Below are 15,848 nucleotides of genomic sequence, written 5' to 3' on the forward strand. Positions count from 1 at the left end.
GTTCATGAGCCAGTCAAGAGTTTATTTGTGTCAAGTTGATCTTTTATGCATACACATGAATGGTTTCGGGTTACGCTAACCTTTAAATGAATGTGGACTATTCACTATTGGTTGTCAATAGTATACTGTCTACTATAGTTACATGGCTTTTTCAAGTATATTTGCAAAAAGCAATAGTGTGACTGTGCATAAACTGTTATTTTAACCATTGCTTCTACAGAATTCAACCATGAGCAAACGTTTTTAAAAAAAAACAGGATTAAATTTCTGCTCAAATTTCATGGACACTTTCGAGACATTCTTCAACCTGTCAAGTAAACAGACATGAAAATTAGCAAATAGTTCATCACATGAAAGTCGATACAAACTGAACAAGCATCCCAGGTACCTGAACAGAGTAGCACCCTTTGCTGGGGACACATCTCCATGATATCACTCTCAGTAAGGCTTCGTGGAGAGAGCCCGCAAGTTCATGAGTATTGATCACCTACACATACAGTAAGTGAATGGACTGTAGCCCTCGGGAAAATCGAAATGGCTGCGGGGCAATGAAATGTCACCTGCATGCAACTCAGGCAGGCTTTTCTGAAGGTCAGGTTGGTGCTCCAGCTCACAATACAGACAGATGCGCTGAGAATGACCTCAGCTGCTGCAAGCAGTTTCTCTTGCTCCTTTCCACACACCATAACACCTTTACTACTCACACTCGGACAGGTGTGTGTGTGTGTGTGTGTGTGTGTGTGTGTGTGTGTGTGTGCTTGCGTGCGTGCCGAAGCCTTTACTTGCCTTCTTTCTGCAATCTTGAGCCTTCAGTGTTTTACTTAACTCCGTGTGCAGCACTCCTGTGACCGCCTGCCTGTTGTTGTTCAGAATGTCCTCCAAGTGGCGCTCAATCAAAGCATCAGTGACTAAAATGACAACTTATCCTCAAACTCAAGTTCTCCCCAGCAGACGAGTGACTAAAAATCCTGGGTTTTCTCCATCAATCTCTCACCAATGACATCTGAGAGCTGCGAAGCAAACGGGTCAGTGTGCTGCAGGAAGAGGAACATCAAGAGTTTCTGTTTGACGGGGAGCAGATGCAACCTTTTCTCAGGCTCCTGGCATGTTTCGTGCCCCAAAGTGTACACAATGCTGCTGTCAGAAGAATCTGTAGAGGAAGACCGAAGCAGAGGCTTAGTTCACACATTTTAAGTCCACAGAACATTTGCTGCTAGAGCATTAGGTTTATTTTGTGGAGTGCGTTAAAGTATCTCTCCTGCAGTGTTTATTTACAAGAAAAAGATGAACCACAAGTGCATTCGAATCAGGCCAAGATATCATGTTACTATCAGTGTCACTGAAATTTATGAATATTGAATGAAAACTACTCCAACTAAAAGTGGCACGGTTGTAAAATTTACTGACAATTCTGTTCAATTTCAAATTGACACAATTTGTATTAAAATTACACAATAGGATGCATCACAAAAAAATTGGATTTCTTTTAAATAACCGATGAAGGCTGCAGAAAACTAATTTTTCAAATTGCAAGACAGATTGCCATTGAAATGAATACATTTGACAAGATATACGTAACTTTTCAGTGGAGGTAGGGTGGTAGAATTGGTACCTGAGCCTTTGGTAGAGACTTGCATGGCATAATCCACCTCTTAATACCACAATGATCAATCATCAACATTAGAAAAATGCTTAATAAAGTGTATTGCAAATGCATGCAACTGTGCCATGTATATCATTCAGCGTAGTTAAGAATGAGTATTGGACCTGACCGTTAATAGTCCAAAGTCATGTGACTAGCTGACATGACAGGTAATTTTACAAACTAGGCAAAATGTATAGTCAAATATCTTATATCCATTATATCAAATAACTAAAACGTAGTCATAAAAGCTCAAGCGCAAGCTTGTGGCATTTGAGCAGTTTGATTTAAGCTTGAGGCAAAAGCAAAACAAACAACTCTTTTTTTTCTAACCGCATTGTGTGAGCGTAACCAGATGTGAACACATGCTAAAACCATGCAACTTCACAAATGTACGTAGCATTTCGAGAAATAATCATTCATATAATTTCATGTGACCCAATTTTTAGCTGATATACCTCAGTCAGAGGCAAGTATGCAGGATAACTCAGAGAAAGCGAGGATAAAGTTAAACACAAGCTGGAGTCTTTCTCAAACCTGGAAGTAATTTTATGCACCAAAACAGGCACCCTGAGCTTGTTAAAATAATTTGGAACAGATCTTTTGTTCAGCAAAGGGGAAAAACAAGCCAATCCAAAGAGAGTCGCCCATGTTTTCTTGCGACTTTGCTCCTGCTAAATACTAAGCAGAGTGAATTAACCTAATCTTTTTGCAGATGACTAACTCCCATGAGACAGAAGCAGAATTTATAATAAACTACCTTCCACTGTTGTCACATAGAGAGAAGTGCACGTATATTCTTTCCAATGTGGAAACTATTATTCTGTTAAATTTTAATTACCGGTACATATTTGGATTTAAATGATTCCCATGTATTCTATTAAGGCTTTAACAAGTCAACCCGAGCCAGTTTAGTGATCGCACCCACGCTTTGGCAAATACAAACACCGTTTAGCTCTGACATTATGTTCAAAAATTCACTCATGTTTCAAAACATCACTTTAAAGATTAAGATTAAGATTAAAGTTCCAATGATCGTCACACACACACCTGGGTGTGGTGAAATTTGTCCTCTGCATTTAACCCATCCCCGTGTGATTTTAATCCATCCCCTGGGGGAGAGGGGAGCAGTGAGCAGCAGCGGTGCCGCGCTCGGGAATCAGTTGGTGATCTAACCCCCCAATTCCAACCCTTAATGCTGAGTGCCAAGCAGGGAGGCAATGGGTCCCATTTTTATAGTCTTTGGTATGACCCGGCCGGGGTTTGAACCCACAACCTTCCAGCCTCAGGGCGGACACTCTACCACTAGGCCACTGAGCTTTAAGATGCAGCCGTGTTCCGGAAATGAACGCATCATCTGCGTATGCTGTTCCTTGTAAAAATTGCTTTTAACCTGACAATTCTCGGCAGTCCAGATAAACTGGGAGGTTTCGGAAGAAGGCGAAGGGCAATGTCATGGGAACATTAGTCGGGGTGTAAGCCAACACCTAAACACAAGTTAAGGAACTATGCGAGTTGTGTTGTTAGTCGGCTTGGTGACTGCAGTCGAGGTACCCTGAGCAAGGCACCGAACCCCAGGCTCAAGTAAAGAGGCACAGTCACCCATTCACTCCACAGGAAAGGATACTTCCATGTGTGTAAGAAGGGTTTTGAGGTTGGGGTAGTGCAGCACACAAGGTGAAAGCAGGGTCACGAGGTGCATGTTGAGTTTGCCGTACAGGCCGCTGTCCATGATCTCAGGTGGGATGCTGAGAGGCAACACGCTGCCCAAGACAGGGTGGCCTCCAGGACACCACCTTCCTTTCACCACCGGCTTGTCAGCGCTTTAAAGCCAAAGAGATGGAAGGAGACCTTTAACAAACATTGAAATAACTTTTGATCATGGGAGCATAATATTTTCAGCCTCTTGCATTGTTTACTTAGTTAGTAGTCTCAATAATACAGCTTCATCAAAAACTCTGTCATGTCATTACAAGATTATTTCATTATTGTCAAATTATTACCATCATTACAAGATACAAGAAAGAGGCAAAAAAAACCATTATTAGTATGACCTCGTAGAGCTACGCACCCCTGCAGACGACAAGCACAATAATGGATCTATTGCTGAACCTAAAAAATGGACTATCATGATCGGAAAGGCAAAACTTGTGCTTATTCGTCTTGACAAGAATTGAACCGTCAGTTACTGACAAGGAACGACAGGTGACATCCAACATCAGCGACGGTTTCATTGCAGATGTAAGTCTCCTTGTGAAGCTCGCTCTGTAAGAATAACAGCATTACGTTATCAAGTTGGTCCTAACAGTTGCTTAAAGGCAAAATACATTTAGTTGGTTTCTGTCACTTGGCTTTTGCATTCATTTTGCTGAAGTTTCAAATCGAAGCAATGCAATGAAGATGGCAAGATCAAATATTGATGAAAACAATAGAGTTGAACTTAATGAATACATTTTTACATATTGTTTGACTCAACTGATCATACAAAACAATCACAAAGAGTTTCCGAGAATTTCTGACAGATTTACATTATAGAGTATACCAGAGACAATAAATGGCACAAACCTAAATTCTTGCTGAATTGTCTGCTGAGGAAATTTGCATCGCAGCTGCACGCTGATCTATGAAAACAGAGTCATCATTTTCTTTGACTACTTGAATACAAGAATGTCAAAATATGTCTAGGCAGAACCACACCTACCGTTGCATTGGCCAGACTAAATACATTTAGAAAAGCTTTCACACGGGCAGACCACTCTGGACCAAAGCATAAAAAATCCTTTATCTGTCCAGCAAATAGAGTCCCAAACAGTGAAAAAGTACTTATTTGTAAACAATTGATGTTCTTTTTACCTGGAAGGTAAGAACTAATTTCAAGAAGCCGTGCACATCGGTGAAAGCGCGCAGATCCTTTAGGTCAGGCTCCGGAATAGGTCCGGTGCGGGGAAACTTTACATCTGTGAGGACTAATGCAAAAAAAATAAAATAAAAAAATACTGTCCCAAAGGTGACATAATATGCGTGCGTGAGTGTACATACCATTTTGGAGTGTTTCCGGTTGGATTCTTCTCCATTTGGAACCTGCAGCTGCAACTGCACCCCATGGGGTGGGGGGTCAGATTCTTTATTTAGACTTTGTTTAGCTTTCTTCTCTCAAGAACAGACGTGAATGACTGCAGGCTACATGGTATGCATTGTTTTCTAAGTGAGGAAATTAAAAGTTAATTAGTCTTTAGAATCTTACTTGCTGGACATATTTGCTCTAAAGTAGGCGAATCTACCAATCCCATTTAAAAGTAAGGTCGTACATATCCACTTAGAAAGCAAGCTATGTAATCTCTGTTAAAGGGTTACCTTAAGGAACATTTATGAAACAGAATAAAAAAGTTTTAATCACGCTCTGTGTTTAAAAAGATAATCCAATGATGACGTCATTTACTAGCTGCCCGAGAGAGCAGGATCTAATTATGGCAAAAATTATTTGAGAAAGGTTTACTAGCAACTCCAATTAAAAAAAACGTAGAATTTTTTTTTTGACGAGCGTAATTTGATGATAGGGCATTAAAATAACTAACACGTACATCAAAACAGCGGACACGGTTTTTAATTTCTTAGTGAAACATAAATAATTTACTAACCTTTATTTGTACATCGCTTTATAATTATTTGTCTCTTTGGCAATATGAGCTGTAGCCGAGAAAGTATCTAAAAAGGTTAAAACAAGTCAATAAGAACTTACCAGTGCAGTATGAGCGTGTAGATCCTGGTTCGGCCCAGAAAAGGACCAAAAGGCCCCCCTGACAGGTACTTTTCTTTCCCAATAGTACGAAGAGCCGTAGCGCCTAAAAGGTTGACGAATATTTTTCTATTACTGCAAGTATAGTATGCCACGGGTTGCTATGCTAATTAGCGTTAGAAAATGCAAAATGTCGTAAGCATTCAAGGCAGCTCTCCACAAAAGCACTGGTAATAAAAACTTTGGTTTTGAATTACGTGTGTTTGGTTTGCGAAACACAGTTACCTGTTTTATTTTTTCCAGCATCTTGTCGTGTGAGACAGCAACAGGTGCCATGACTTAAGGAACCGCAATCTGAGACTCTTACATTATCCTTACATTATATACATAAAATAAAAAAAAATCAGGATATCGCCCTGACATCTGTATGGCTTTATTTTCATATTTTATACCAACACTAGACTTCCTTTGACGAGAAGATATATACTGTATAAAATTGTATTGTAATTTTGCAACATGACAATAACAATAATTACATATAGCATAATATATATCTATTAGTGTCATGGATTGACAATGATGGCAAGTGGGCAAATCCTACTCTTTATTGAAAACATGGAGTGTAAATGACAATAAAACAGGATACAACAGATAAGCACAAAAATATGTGAATTTATTCTGCGGCCACGTTCTCCTTCAATAAGTCACTTCCCTCCCCTCTCAGACCACTCTTTGTATCCTCCGGCGTAATTACGTGCACTGAAACACAGGAACACAAAAGCAGTGATGACTCTGAGTAACAAATGCACCTGCATATTTGCCAAGCAACAAGAGTAAATAAAAAATGTAGACAACCAAAGCCAATAGGCCTCAACTTCACTAGGTACTTTATGAGCACAAAATAATTGTCTTACTTCAAGTAGCCATGTTGGTTTGCTTTGGTTGTGGCTGTTGCCCCTCGTTTTCCCATCTGACAGTGAAAGACCAACTCTGAAGAGTTCAACGGCGGCTTGGTGACTCCGTATTTGGCCTTGAAGGCTTCTGGTTCCAACCCAAAGGCACCTTGTACTTCATCCACTGGGTTATTGGAGTGAAATTAAATGCAAATATTTTACGTAAACTGGAAAAACATGCATGACAGCATTCCAAACGAGCCTAAGCAGCATACCTGTTTTTGACTACTGTACACGTAATGAAGGAGGCAGGCTGACCTGGGATGTGAAGCGATCCAGGTATGCGTCCCTTGTCCACTTCCTGCTGAGTACGGACATCAACAAGAAGGAGGTTTTGTCCTTTTTCCATGAGTGCTTTCAGATCATCATATGATACATCCATAGTGGCTGTAAAGCACGAAGAAATACAACACAATTACAGTCATAATGAATGATTTCTTTTAGGTCGGACTCCAAATGATAGGACACAATTACAGAGTGCAAACTTGAGTACAGAAATTGAATTTCACACCGGATCACAAACATGGAGTCAAGTTTCAAAAACATTCACATGATCGGTGTAGTCACATAAATGACTATTATTAGTTAAATGTGGTTTGAGCAAAGTTGTTATTTCAGAAAATGTTATCAAACTGGTAAGCTCTTCGCACCAATCAGGAGCCAGACAGTGCTCTCAGTTTAAAAAAAAGATTGATCATCACTGTTTACATTGTATTCATTCATTCTAAGTGTACAGGCAGCGATCCCCTGTGATTCACAGTACCTGTGAAGAATAAAAGTTTAAAATATTGTAGCCAGATAGAAATGTGTTTTGTTTTGTAGATAGACAGGCAGATAGATAAATTAATTAATCACCCCGCTGTCACTGTCGTGTATTTTGTTACATAGGCACGCCAATGTTTACGTTTAATACATTTTTGTGTTTGTATTGGGTTGCTGCTGCTTGGAGAGCCTTCAAACTTCCGGGTTAAGTCTCCTGCTGCTTGAGGTTTGCTGAGTCACTGCTTGTCCTCCAAGTCACACATGTATAAAAATCGTATTTCTATAAGCATGGCTTTACTTCACTCAGCTAAGGTCTCGGTTGTTGTTGTTGTTGTTGTTGTTGTTGTTGTTGTTGTTGTTTTCTTAATACAATACACACGGTTGTGTCTAAATTGAGCGTAAAATTATGAAAGGATGTTTCAAGAAATAAACCAAAACTGTCGAACAAAAACAAAAAAAAAACTAAAATCACGGTGGACTAAGAAAATAGTATGAACTATGGATTCACTTACCTGTCCCCGCCATTCTTGTAGATACGCTCCTCAATGCAGTAAGTGTATTTCGCTGCAGGGCTCGCGACATGCCCTACGTCACTTCCGCTTATGACCATAACCGTACCTTTTCCGTGCTGTTCTGTGACAAATCATTGACCTGTGTTCCCAGAGGAGGCGGGACTTATTTTATCCTCAACCAATAATATCAACGATTTAAGGTGCTCCCGTAAACAAATTAAAAAAAAATCTTAAAATGTTGGAGTACCATACATTATAATACAAGACAAATGTATTTTATAGCGCATGTTACAACAGCTGCAGCTGTAACATATAGAAATGGGACAACCACAAAGGCAGTGAAAACAGTCAGTATAAAATTATGATTTTACTTTATAAAAGCTGATTACTTACTATATACTATATCAGCAGACTATCCTAAGAATCCGTCACAATTTAAGAGGTCTGATACATTATTGAAATTGACTTGTTATTAATATCAAAATAATGTTGTCTCTCTTATTAATTTATCTACCTAAATGTTATCTCACACCAAATAATTCCAAAGCTGAGGAAAGAAAAATCATTTTAGCCTCATAAAACAAAACGCAAAATATTCAGTTCTTTTCAACACAGGAGTATTTTATTACCAAAGTTTCAGTCATGATCACGAAAATATTAAACTTGACTAGATATCTACATAAGTCAATTGCCAGCATAAACAGGTAGTCCTAGCCCTAAAATGTACAGAATTAAAAAAGAAAAACAACAGCTGATAATTTACTATCTATATTTACACATTACCTGATGTGGTAAACAATCCTCTCTTGGACTGTTTCCCAATATGTTTAACTATAATTGTCCTGTCTAGATCACAATGTACCTTCTGTGCTGTATGAGGGATTTCCAAGTCCATCAGCTGAGTCTCTCTTTGTGCTTCTGTTCTTATAACACCTCCAGACAACCACACCTAAGATGAGAAGCAAGAGAAGAATCCCTCCTCCGATAATACCTCCCAACACTTCATAGTCTGATGAAGAGGGAGGGTCATATCGCATGCAGGAAAACTCTGTGGGCATGCTGTGTCCTGCTTTGTTAACCGCCTCCACACACACCTTGGTTCCAACTTCCAAAGAGCCCACCAAGCCTTGTCGAGAAGCTTCCCCGAACTCTATAGCTTTTCCGTCTTTTCTTTCCACCACCACTCTGTATTGAGTCACCACAGAAGTTGGAGCGCACCATTTGACCTCAACCTTGCCCCTGTTAGCCCCCTTATGGATTGGCATCATTGCATGTAAGCGTGGTGGGTAAGGAGGCTGGTCAACCCCACTGATGCCAGGGCAGAGGCAACCAGTCTCGGCCAACAGCTTGGCACAGGGCACCTGATTTTCCAAGCAGGGGTTAAACTTGCAGAGCTCCCGTTGTAGGAACTTCATCCTTGTGGTGGCGAATACTTCTGGAGGACGTTTGCTGACGGAGTCACCCTCTTCATCATAATCCTCATCGTATTCTGCACCTAGACCAGTGATAAATGTGAAACGTGGATGCGTGATGGGAGGAGAAGTAGAAGCGGCATCAGCAACGAGGTGGGAGTGAAGGCGAGGCCAGGCACTCAGAAAAAGGAGAAGCACAGTTGGGTTCCAACGTAGTGATGTCATGTCTGTTGAGAGACATCATAAATATGATGGGAAATAATGTTGCAATGACAATAATCTGTACTGACCAATTCAAACAACTGTCATTCTGTCAAATCGTTAGCCTCAGTATAAATTAGAATTGCCTCTGTGATTTTTACCTTACTGTCACAAGCAATAAAAAAAATACCAATGTGCTTGCTAAGTATTTTTTCTTTATGTCCGTGTAGATTTTAAGAAATCCAAGTCATGGTAATGCGCACTCTTTTTGTACGTTGAATTTGTTGTGCTTTTTCCTTTTCTGAAAAAGTAAGAGTCAAGTCAAGTCAAGTTTATTTGTATAGCCCTAAATCACAAGCAGTCTCAAAGGGCTTCACATAGACAGAAATTGACAATTATTCTCAAAGCATCCCCTGATCTTAAGCTCCCAAAGAAAGCTCCCAAGAAAATAAATAAATTAGGCAATTCTGTTGTTTGGCAAAATGTATAGACTTAGCAGCTACATTAAGTACACTTATAAGACTCGATTGATTTAGGACGAGCGTTATTATTTTTTTGCGTTGGAGTCACATTAGACAATGCAAGTGTCCCTAAAGTTAAGTGTATTTTGAAAATGATGCGGAGAAACAAAAACATAAAATAAGAACAATGTCTCAAACACAGTAGGAACAATATAATACTAAATAACTAGACACATTACACAGTGCATCCCATTTGAAAGCGCAAGTGTACCTAATGTAAAGTGTCCATTTTGAAAATGATGTTCATAATGCTTCAAAGAGAAAGAAAATAATCAGCATGGAGCATTATGCCGCAAACACAGTAGGAACCATAAAAACAAAATCATCATGTTTTTCTTTTGAAATTACTGTTGATAAAACAAACACCCCTGAGTTTGTAAATTGATGTTTTACCAAAATTGGAAAAATGTGGAATTTTTTTAGTAATGTACACAAGGAAAAATATTCCTGAGCTCCACAAAAGAAAATAAGGGCCTAACAACTGGAGTCTCACCAAATGAATGCGTTGAGAAGCTCAGAGGTTTCCGTGGGAACTTAACGGTAATCCAAGTGCAACAAAAACTGTTCCAGATGATTGCCTTCTTTGAATACCGATGCGGATAACTCAATCACAAAGGATCAACCATTACATGACTTGGCAGTTTGGACACAGAAAAGTAAATTGCTGTACTGTACCTGTATGGTGATGGTGAATATTTCAAGTGTCTTCTTAGCTATTCCTCGTGTGTGCTTACTGTTTTGTGTTCTCACTGTGAGTTTCTAAAAACTTCCCTCCTCCTCTTTTACCTCCTCCTCAACATCCCCGCTTTTTCTCCCTTTAGTGCCTCTCCCTCCCCCCATCTCTCTGTCACATGCTGCCTCTGCTCTTTTTTTTTTACCCCCCCTTTTAAACCATGCTGCCTTTCTCAATAGTGTTTCAAGCTGCGCTAAAACTTTTATTTGTCTTCAGTGGAATTAATATGAACATGTGTTTTCAGGAGCGGTGCTTGTGATGTTACCATCAGCTCGCTCAACGCTCAGCATACCAATTGGTTTGCTGCATGAATGAGGCCATTACTTGCTGTGTGTGCTGTGCTTTTGCAGCTGTCGTTCATTATTTAAGCTAAAAGCTATGTTAAAAACTTCCGGCAAACTATGCAGGTGTTCTGGTGAATAGGGCATTAAAGTCAGCATCATGGTGTGCTTTTGAGAGTAGGGGGTAAGGAATGCATGCATGTTTATTTCTGATAGTCTCCATCCAGCGCTTGAAGTCCCCATTGTGAGTTTAGTGGAACAATGACTAAGCTCTTTGTGGGGTAAAGCTGGCAAAGATTGCAGGTTCTTTCTCCTTATTCTTGAAAAAGAGTGAAAACCAAAAAACTATTCCCTTTCTTGAGGAAATTCCTTCACTCTCATCATTGTTTTCCTTCAAATAGAGGATTTCTTTTTTTTACCGCTCACCGATATGTAAAAACAAACGTCTAAATGAGATCGTGAGAATGTGAACTTTCCGGTCTTAATCTAATCATGTTCATATGAAGTGAAGACTATTTGATAGTGGCAAATGAAGTAGCAATAAATTATTGAAAAGTTTAAACAACCCTTTGAAGAGTTCGGCCAAATTAGACGACAGTACACGGACTTGTACATTCATGCTGCACATTACACATGACACCCAAAAATGTGGTGTTTAGACGTCCACACAGTTGTGTGTATGTGTGGATATATTGGCCAGATGTACCAGATAAGAGAGAATTTGTGTCAAACCACAACGAATGACTATGAACAGATGGAAAGCATTTTAGTTGAGGTGAAAGATACAAAATGGATCAACAAAACTACACAATACATTTGGTATGACTCTGTAGTTTTGTATTTCATATTGCTTATGATTCCAAAGTGTCACATTTGAGTCACTGAAGGTGTGGGAGTGCATTTGCGTGGAAGTGAATTGTTCTTTATTAGTTGTAAAGCACTTAAGCTTCATCATTCTATAATTGACAGCCAAACCTTTTTATGAAAATGTAGAAGAGTCTCTTTAATACACATGTTTTTTGTACATCTCCAGGTAGTGTTGGCTTTATTTCTACTCTGGGCCTCTTGCGCCATCCTGTCCAGATATGCGGGCGCTGATAAGTTTCGCAAACATATAACTGGATGGTACACGTTGGTGTGACTTATCACACTTTGACTCATATCAGTCGTCTGGACAGTCTGAAGTATTTATTATTTTGAAAATTATATATACATATGACCATATATGTATATATACATACACACATCAGTTTTAATCTATAGTTGATGGCACAACTCTTGCTGGAAATTGATATTTTTGGAATTGGATAATTTCCCGTAAGTAGCAAAATGTCAGTCAGTGTCTTTTTTCCATTAGGAAATGCACTGTCGTCAATTAGTAATCTATGAATACTCTTGGAGGAAGTGCTAAATGCCGTAAAGACACGTCAAACATGATGACGAATTCACAAAACTTGAATGAGAGAGCTCGTAAAAGTTGCGCAGTGACGAGATGAGGACCATGGCTGTGGTTTGTCCAATAGCTGTTTCATTTCTAAAAAAATTACAGAGAGCATATCAGGCTAAATCTCTATTTACCATTCAAACATTGCAAAACAAACTGATTATTCTCTAAGATAATGTTTGAAGCAGATCTTTAACGCTTAAGTGTGCATACCTGACTTGACAAAACCTCTTTGGTCAGGTTGTGCAATAGAGACAATGTAGATTCCAAAGCCGATATGGTTGTTTAGTCTTCAACGATTTGCCCATGTGATGTTCCCTGTACAGATCAAATTTCATTTGATCTTAAGCGAAATTCTCAATGTCTAACCAGTGAGTGTTTATCATGTATATGAGTTGATTATCCTGTCAGTGGACAACCCAGCCCGTTGATGTTTTGTACAAGTTTTGGTGCTATAAGGCCCCGGAGGAATAAATGAACCCAGAGTGAGTCATGCTACTACAAATAAAATTCAGCTTGCCAGTGCAAAATTCCACTCCCACCACTGCATCATGTTGCAGCATGTTGCACAGACTGTGCCATCTTAACCATTGTGCGATTGTAGCTGATGTTACACTTTCGTCACATAGCCATGGAAAACTATCCTTAATTATTTCTCAATGCGTCAACATTCAAGATATTGACCACTCCCACTGAGCAAGTTTAAACTAATAAATTCCCATTGACTGTGTTCCTCTCAGGAGTTGTCTGAGAAATGTGGGGGCCTCATGATGTACGAATTTTGTTAGACATACTGATTCCGCTTCTACCCACACCTCTCTTAGGATTTTACAATCCCCATTTTAACCGAAAGCTCTGTGATTGGATAGTAACATGTAAACATGATGATATTGGGTCCCCATCTAATGACTCATCAAGTCATCATATTTGAGGGATGATGAATCAAGGAAAATATGAAAGAGGTTTGGAAACTACACTGTAGGATGAAACCATTTATGAAACCATTTACAACAAGATGTGTTAAATTAATGCTACTCATGATTTAGTAACGGTCAGGATCAGCTGAACGCAGTGTCTCATCTCAATCATTTTAATGAAGCACAGTTAAGCCCAAAAGTTCCTGGCTGAATTTGAGATTTCTTCTAATTTGTCGAATGGGCACCCGCTGCTGGTTTTCTTTTATTTCCTCTTGAACATCAGTCATAGTCATAAGTCATGACGGTTTTGATTTTGCAACAAGGCATGGCAAATAATAATGCTGCAAAGCAAAGCAAAACGGTCCAAATGTATGAATGTCATGTGAATCACACGCTATCCCTTTGGAGTCAGCAAATGACTGAACACCCTCGAGAGTGTTACATTATGATCATGCCTCCAGAAGCACAGAATCTACAGCCAGTACAGATAGTGAACACACCCCTTGAAAAAAATACGACCAACAACAAATCTTTGGGAAAAAACAACAACAATTTGACCTGTCAAATAGAAATGATGAGGAAACAAATCTGTTAGGGGGGGAAATACACATTTCTTTTATTTCACAGTGCATCGAAACTGTTCAGGGCACTCTCAAAGGCCCAACAACTAACCCTGGCATTTTCTTTTATTGTCCATAAGTAGAAAAGTCACTGGGGTGATAATGCCAGATAAACCATGTGTAAAGGAAAGGGGCTATAATTTATGTTTAATAGGGAATTTGTCAACATATACGCTGTGAAAACAAAAAGTCAAAACCGTGTTCATTCTTACGAATATTTGCGTCTGCTAATGTTTTATGTGGAAAATACTGTACACCTTGAAATAAAAATACGATGTGCATTGTTTTGCTATTTTAGTCCTAGGCTAAATTCAATTTATCTGGGTTTCTGCATGTTACCAGTAAAGTTTTTTTTTTTTTCATCATGGGGTTGAGCAAATCTTACAGAGTTGCAGCACCACTTCGTGGTAGATTCTGATTACTGCGCATTTTATCATAAGAAACGCTTATATAACAGAAAGAAAGAGTACCGGGAAAAACAGCTCTCAAAATTTACCCCAAAATGTAAATTCCTCACTAAATGCCTTTAATGCGAACACAAGACAGTACATTTTTATCATTACTGTTATTGTATACGATACAAAATTTACAGGACTTTTTGATGATCACCTCATTGAAAAACATTTAGACAAATATTCTAACTGGGGTTGTAGTCACATATTCGCCTGACTCGTACGTGCGCAATTTTCCATTATTTTTGTGTATCATCTATTGTCATACCCAACAGTTGATAAGTGGGGCATTTGTTTCCAAATTGCTCTGTTGACTTACTTCTTCTTCAAAGAACAAATGATCACGACCCATACATCGATCCCCAATGATTATATGGTGCTTTTAATGGCAACCTTAGCTGCGTAATTCAATGAATTAGTCGTTGTGTTAACGTGATCAGAAAATTGCTGACTTCGAGATCACAACAACAAATGCTGTGAGAAAGCTGGGACAGATTTGTGATGCTCCGAACTGAGAAACTATCTCACGTTTAGGTACGCATGTTAACAAATGTTTGCTCCACCGAGCATGAGTTTTTAGCGAACAGAATAACACGTAGGAGGAATCCGACAGGAGACGAACTACCATCGCTTCCCTTGTCGAGCCCGTGATCACCCCACTGTCAATGTAGAAGCAGATATCGATCTAAATGATACAAATATTGATTCTTTTCCATACTTGATATTTAGAGATGTATGCATCATGCTTGTGCCTGGGTGAACTGCTTCCCGTGTTCTTCTTTTTCTGTCCTACGACATAAATTTCCTGGTGAAGTTGTATTGTGCATTGTAATAAACTGTAGTGGGAAACAGCAATTTATTTATATTCATTTTCCAGCTTACATTTTACTGGTTGGACCTGTTATTTCTTTCAAAAAGAGTTCTTAGAATTATGAGGAGACTACTGGTAAACCTCTGTGTCTGGGTAAGAGATCTGGGTCTGTCAGGTATAAGAGTATTGCAGCAGCTCGTTTTTTCATGGATAATTTATTTGATGTTTTCAATAATTGGTGTTTTTACACAACATGTAAGCCCCTTTAAGTTGTATTTTTGGTAGAGGAGACAAGTGACTAGCAACCCACAAACACAGTCAGCGAACTTAGCTCTATAGTAATATATCAGCAATGCCTAACATGCATGGGACAACTGAAATATCAATTTCATAGAACGATATCGACCTCTATTAGCCGACGTTGGTATCGACCATATCAACATTTGTATCGACCTGTCTGCCACTACTGCCAGGAAAGGAGTAGTGATGTGCATTCCAGTTCTTTTAGGTGAACTGAATCCTTAGAATCAGTTCACTCAAAAGTTTCGTTCAAACGAATCGTTCAATGAATCCCCCTAACCACTGATTCACTCACTGAGTGACTCGTTCACTCACAGATTCGTTCGTTGGTGAACGGGAAATGCAATTCACGACTCGTTCGTGAACGCGAAGTTACGTCACTGACTCGTAAAGTCCCTCCTCCATCTAACGCTCGCTGGCGCTGCTGACTGGCTGATTTTCTTCTTCGTTTTGTTTTACGGGGAGGTAGCACCAGCTTCAATGGGCATTACTGACATCTACTGGCTCTACGCAGGGGCAAGAGAAGGCAACCCCCTCAAACAGATCTCCTG

General features: G+C 39.3%; 2 protein-coding genes across 2 annotated transcripts; both read right to left on the bottom strand.

Moving 5' to 3' along the window:
• On the bottom strand, window positions 1-4,600 carry zgc:195212 (DUF4554 domain-containing protein). Its single transcript, XM_061278770.1, has 11 exons — window positions 4,496-4,600; window positions 4,344-4,427; window positions 4,208-4,263; window positions 3,836-3,907; window positions 3,270-3,465; window positions 3,036-3,129; window positions 995-1,150; window positions 787-908; window positions 561-671; window positions 389-487; window positions 1-307 (listed from the first exon to the last, which is right to left on the bottom strand). Exons 4-11 carry the CDS (start codon window positions 3,874-3,876, stop codon window positions 272-274), a joined length of 855 nt encoding a protein of 284 aa, XP_061134754.1. The 5' UTR covers window positions 3,877-3,907; window positions 4,208-4,263; window positions 4,344-4,427; window positions 4,496-4,600; the 3' UTR covers window positions 1-271.
• A 1,360-nt stretch (window positions 4,601-5,960) lies between these two features.
• LOC133157126 (LRRN4 C-terminal-like protein) lies at window positions 5,961-10,574 on the bottom strand. The gene is made up of 5 exons (XM_061283408.1): window positions 10,415-10,574; window positions 8,468-9,244; window positions 6,590-6,718; window positions 6,293-6,455; window positions 5,961-6,137 (listed from the first exon to the last, which is right to left on the bottom strand). Exons 2-5 carry the CDS (start codon window positions 9,240-9,242, stop codon window positions 6,083-6,085), a joined length of 1,122 nt encoding a protein of 373 aa, XP_061139392.1. The 5' UTR covers window positions 9,243-9,244; window positions 10,415-10,574; the 3' UTR covers window positions 5,961-6,082.
• Between the last annotated feature and the right edge of the window lie 5,274 nt (window positions 10,575-15,848).

The sequence above is a fragment of the Syngnathus typhle genome, linkage group LG1 (genome assembly GCF_033458585.1).
Source record: "Syngnathus typhle isolate RoL2023-S1 ecotype Sweden linkage group LG1, RoL_Styp_1.0, whole genome shotgun sequence".
NCBI classification, from domain to species: domain Eukaryota; kingdom Metazoa; phylum Chordata; class Actinopteri; order Syngnathiformes; family Syngnathidae; genus Syngnathus; species Syngnathus typhle.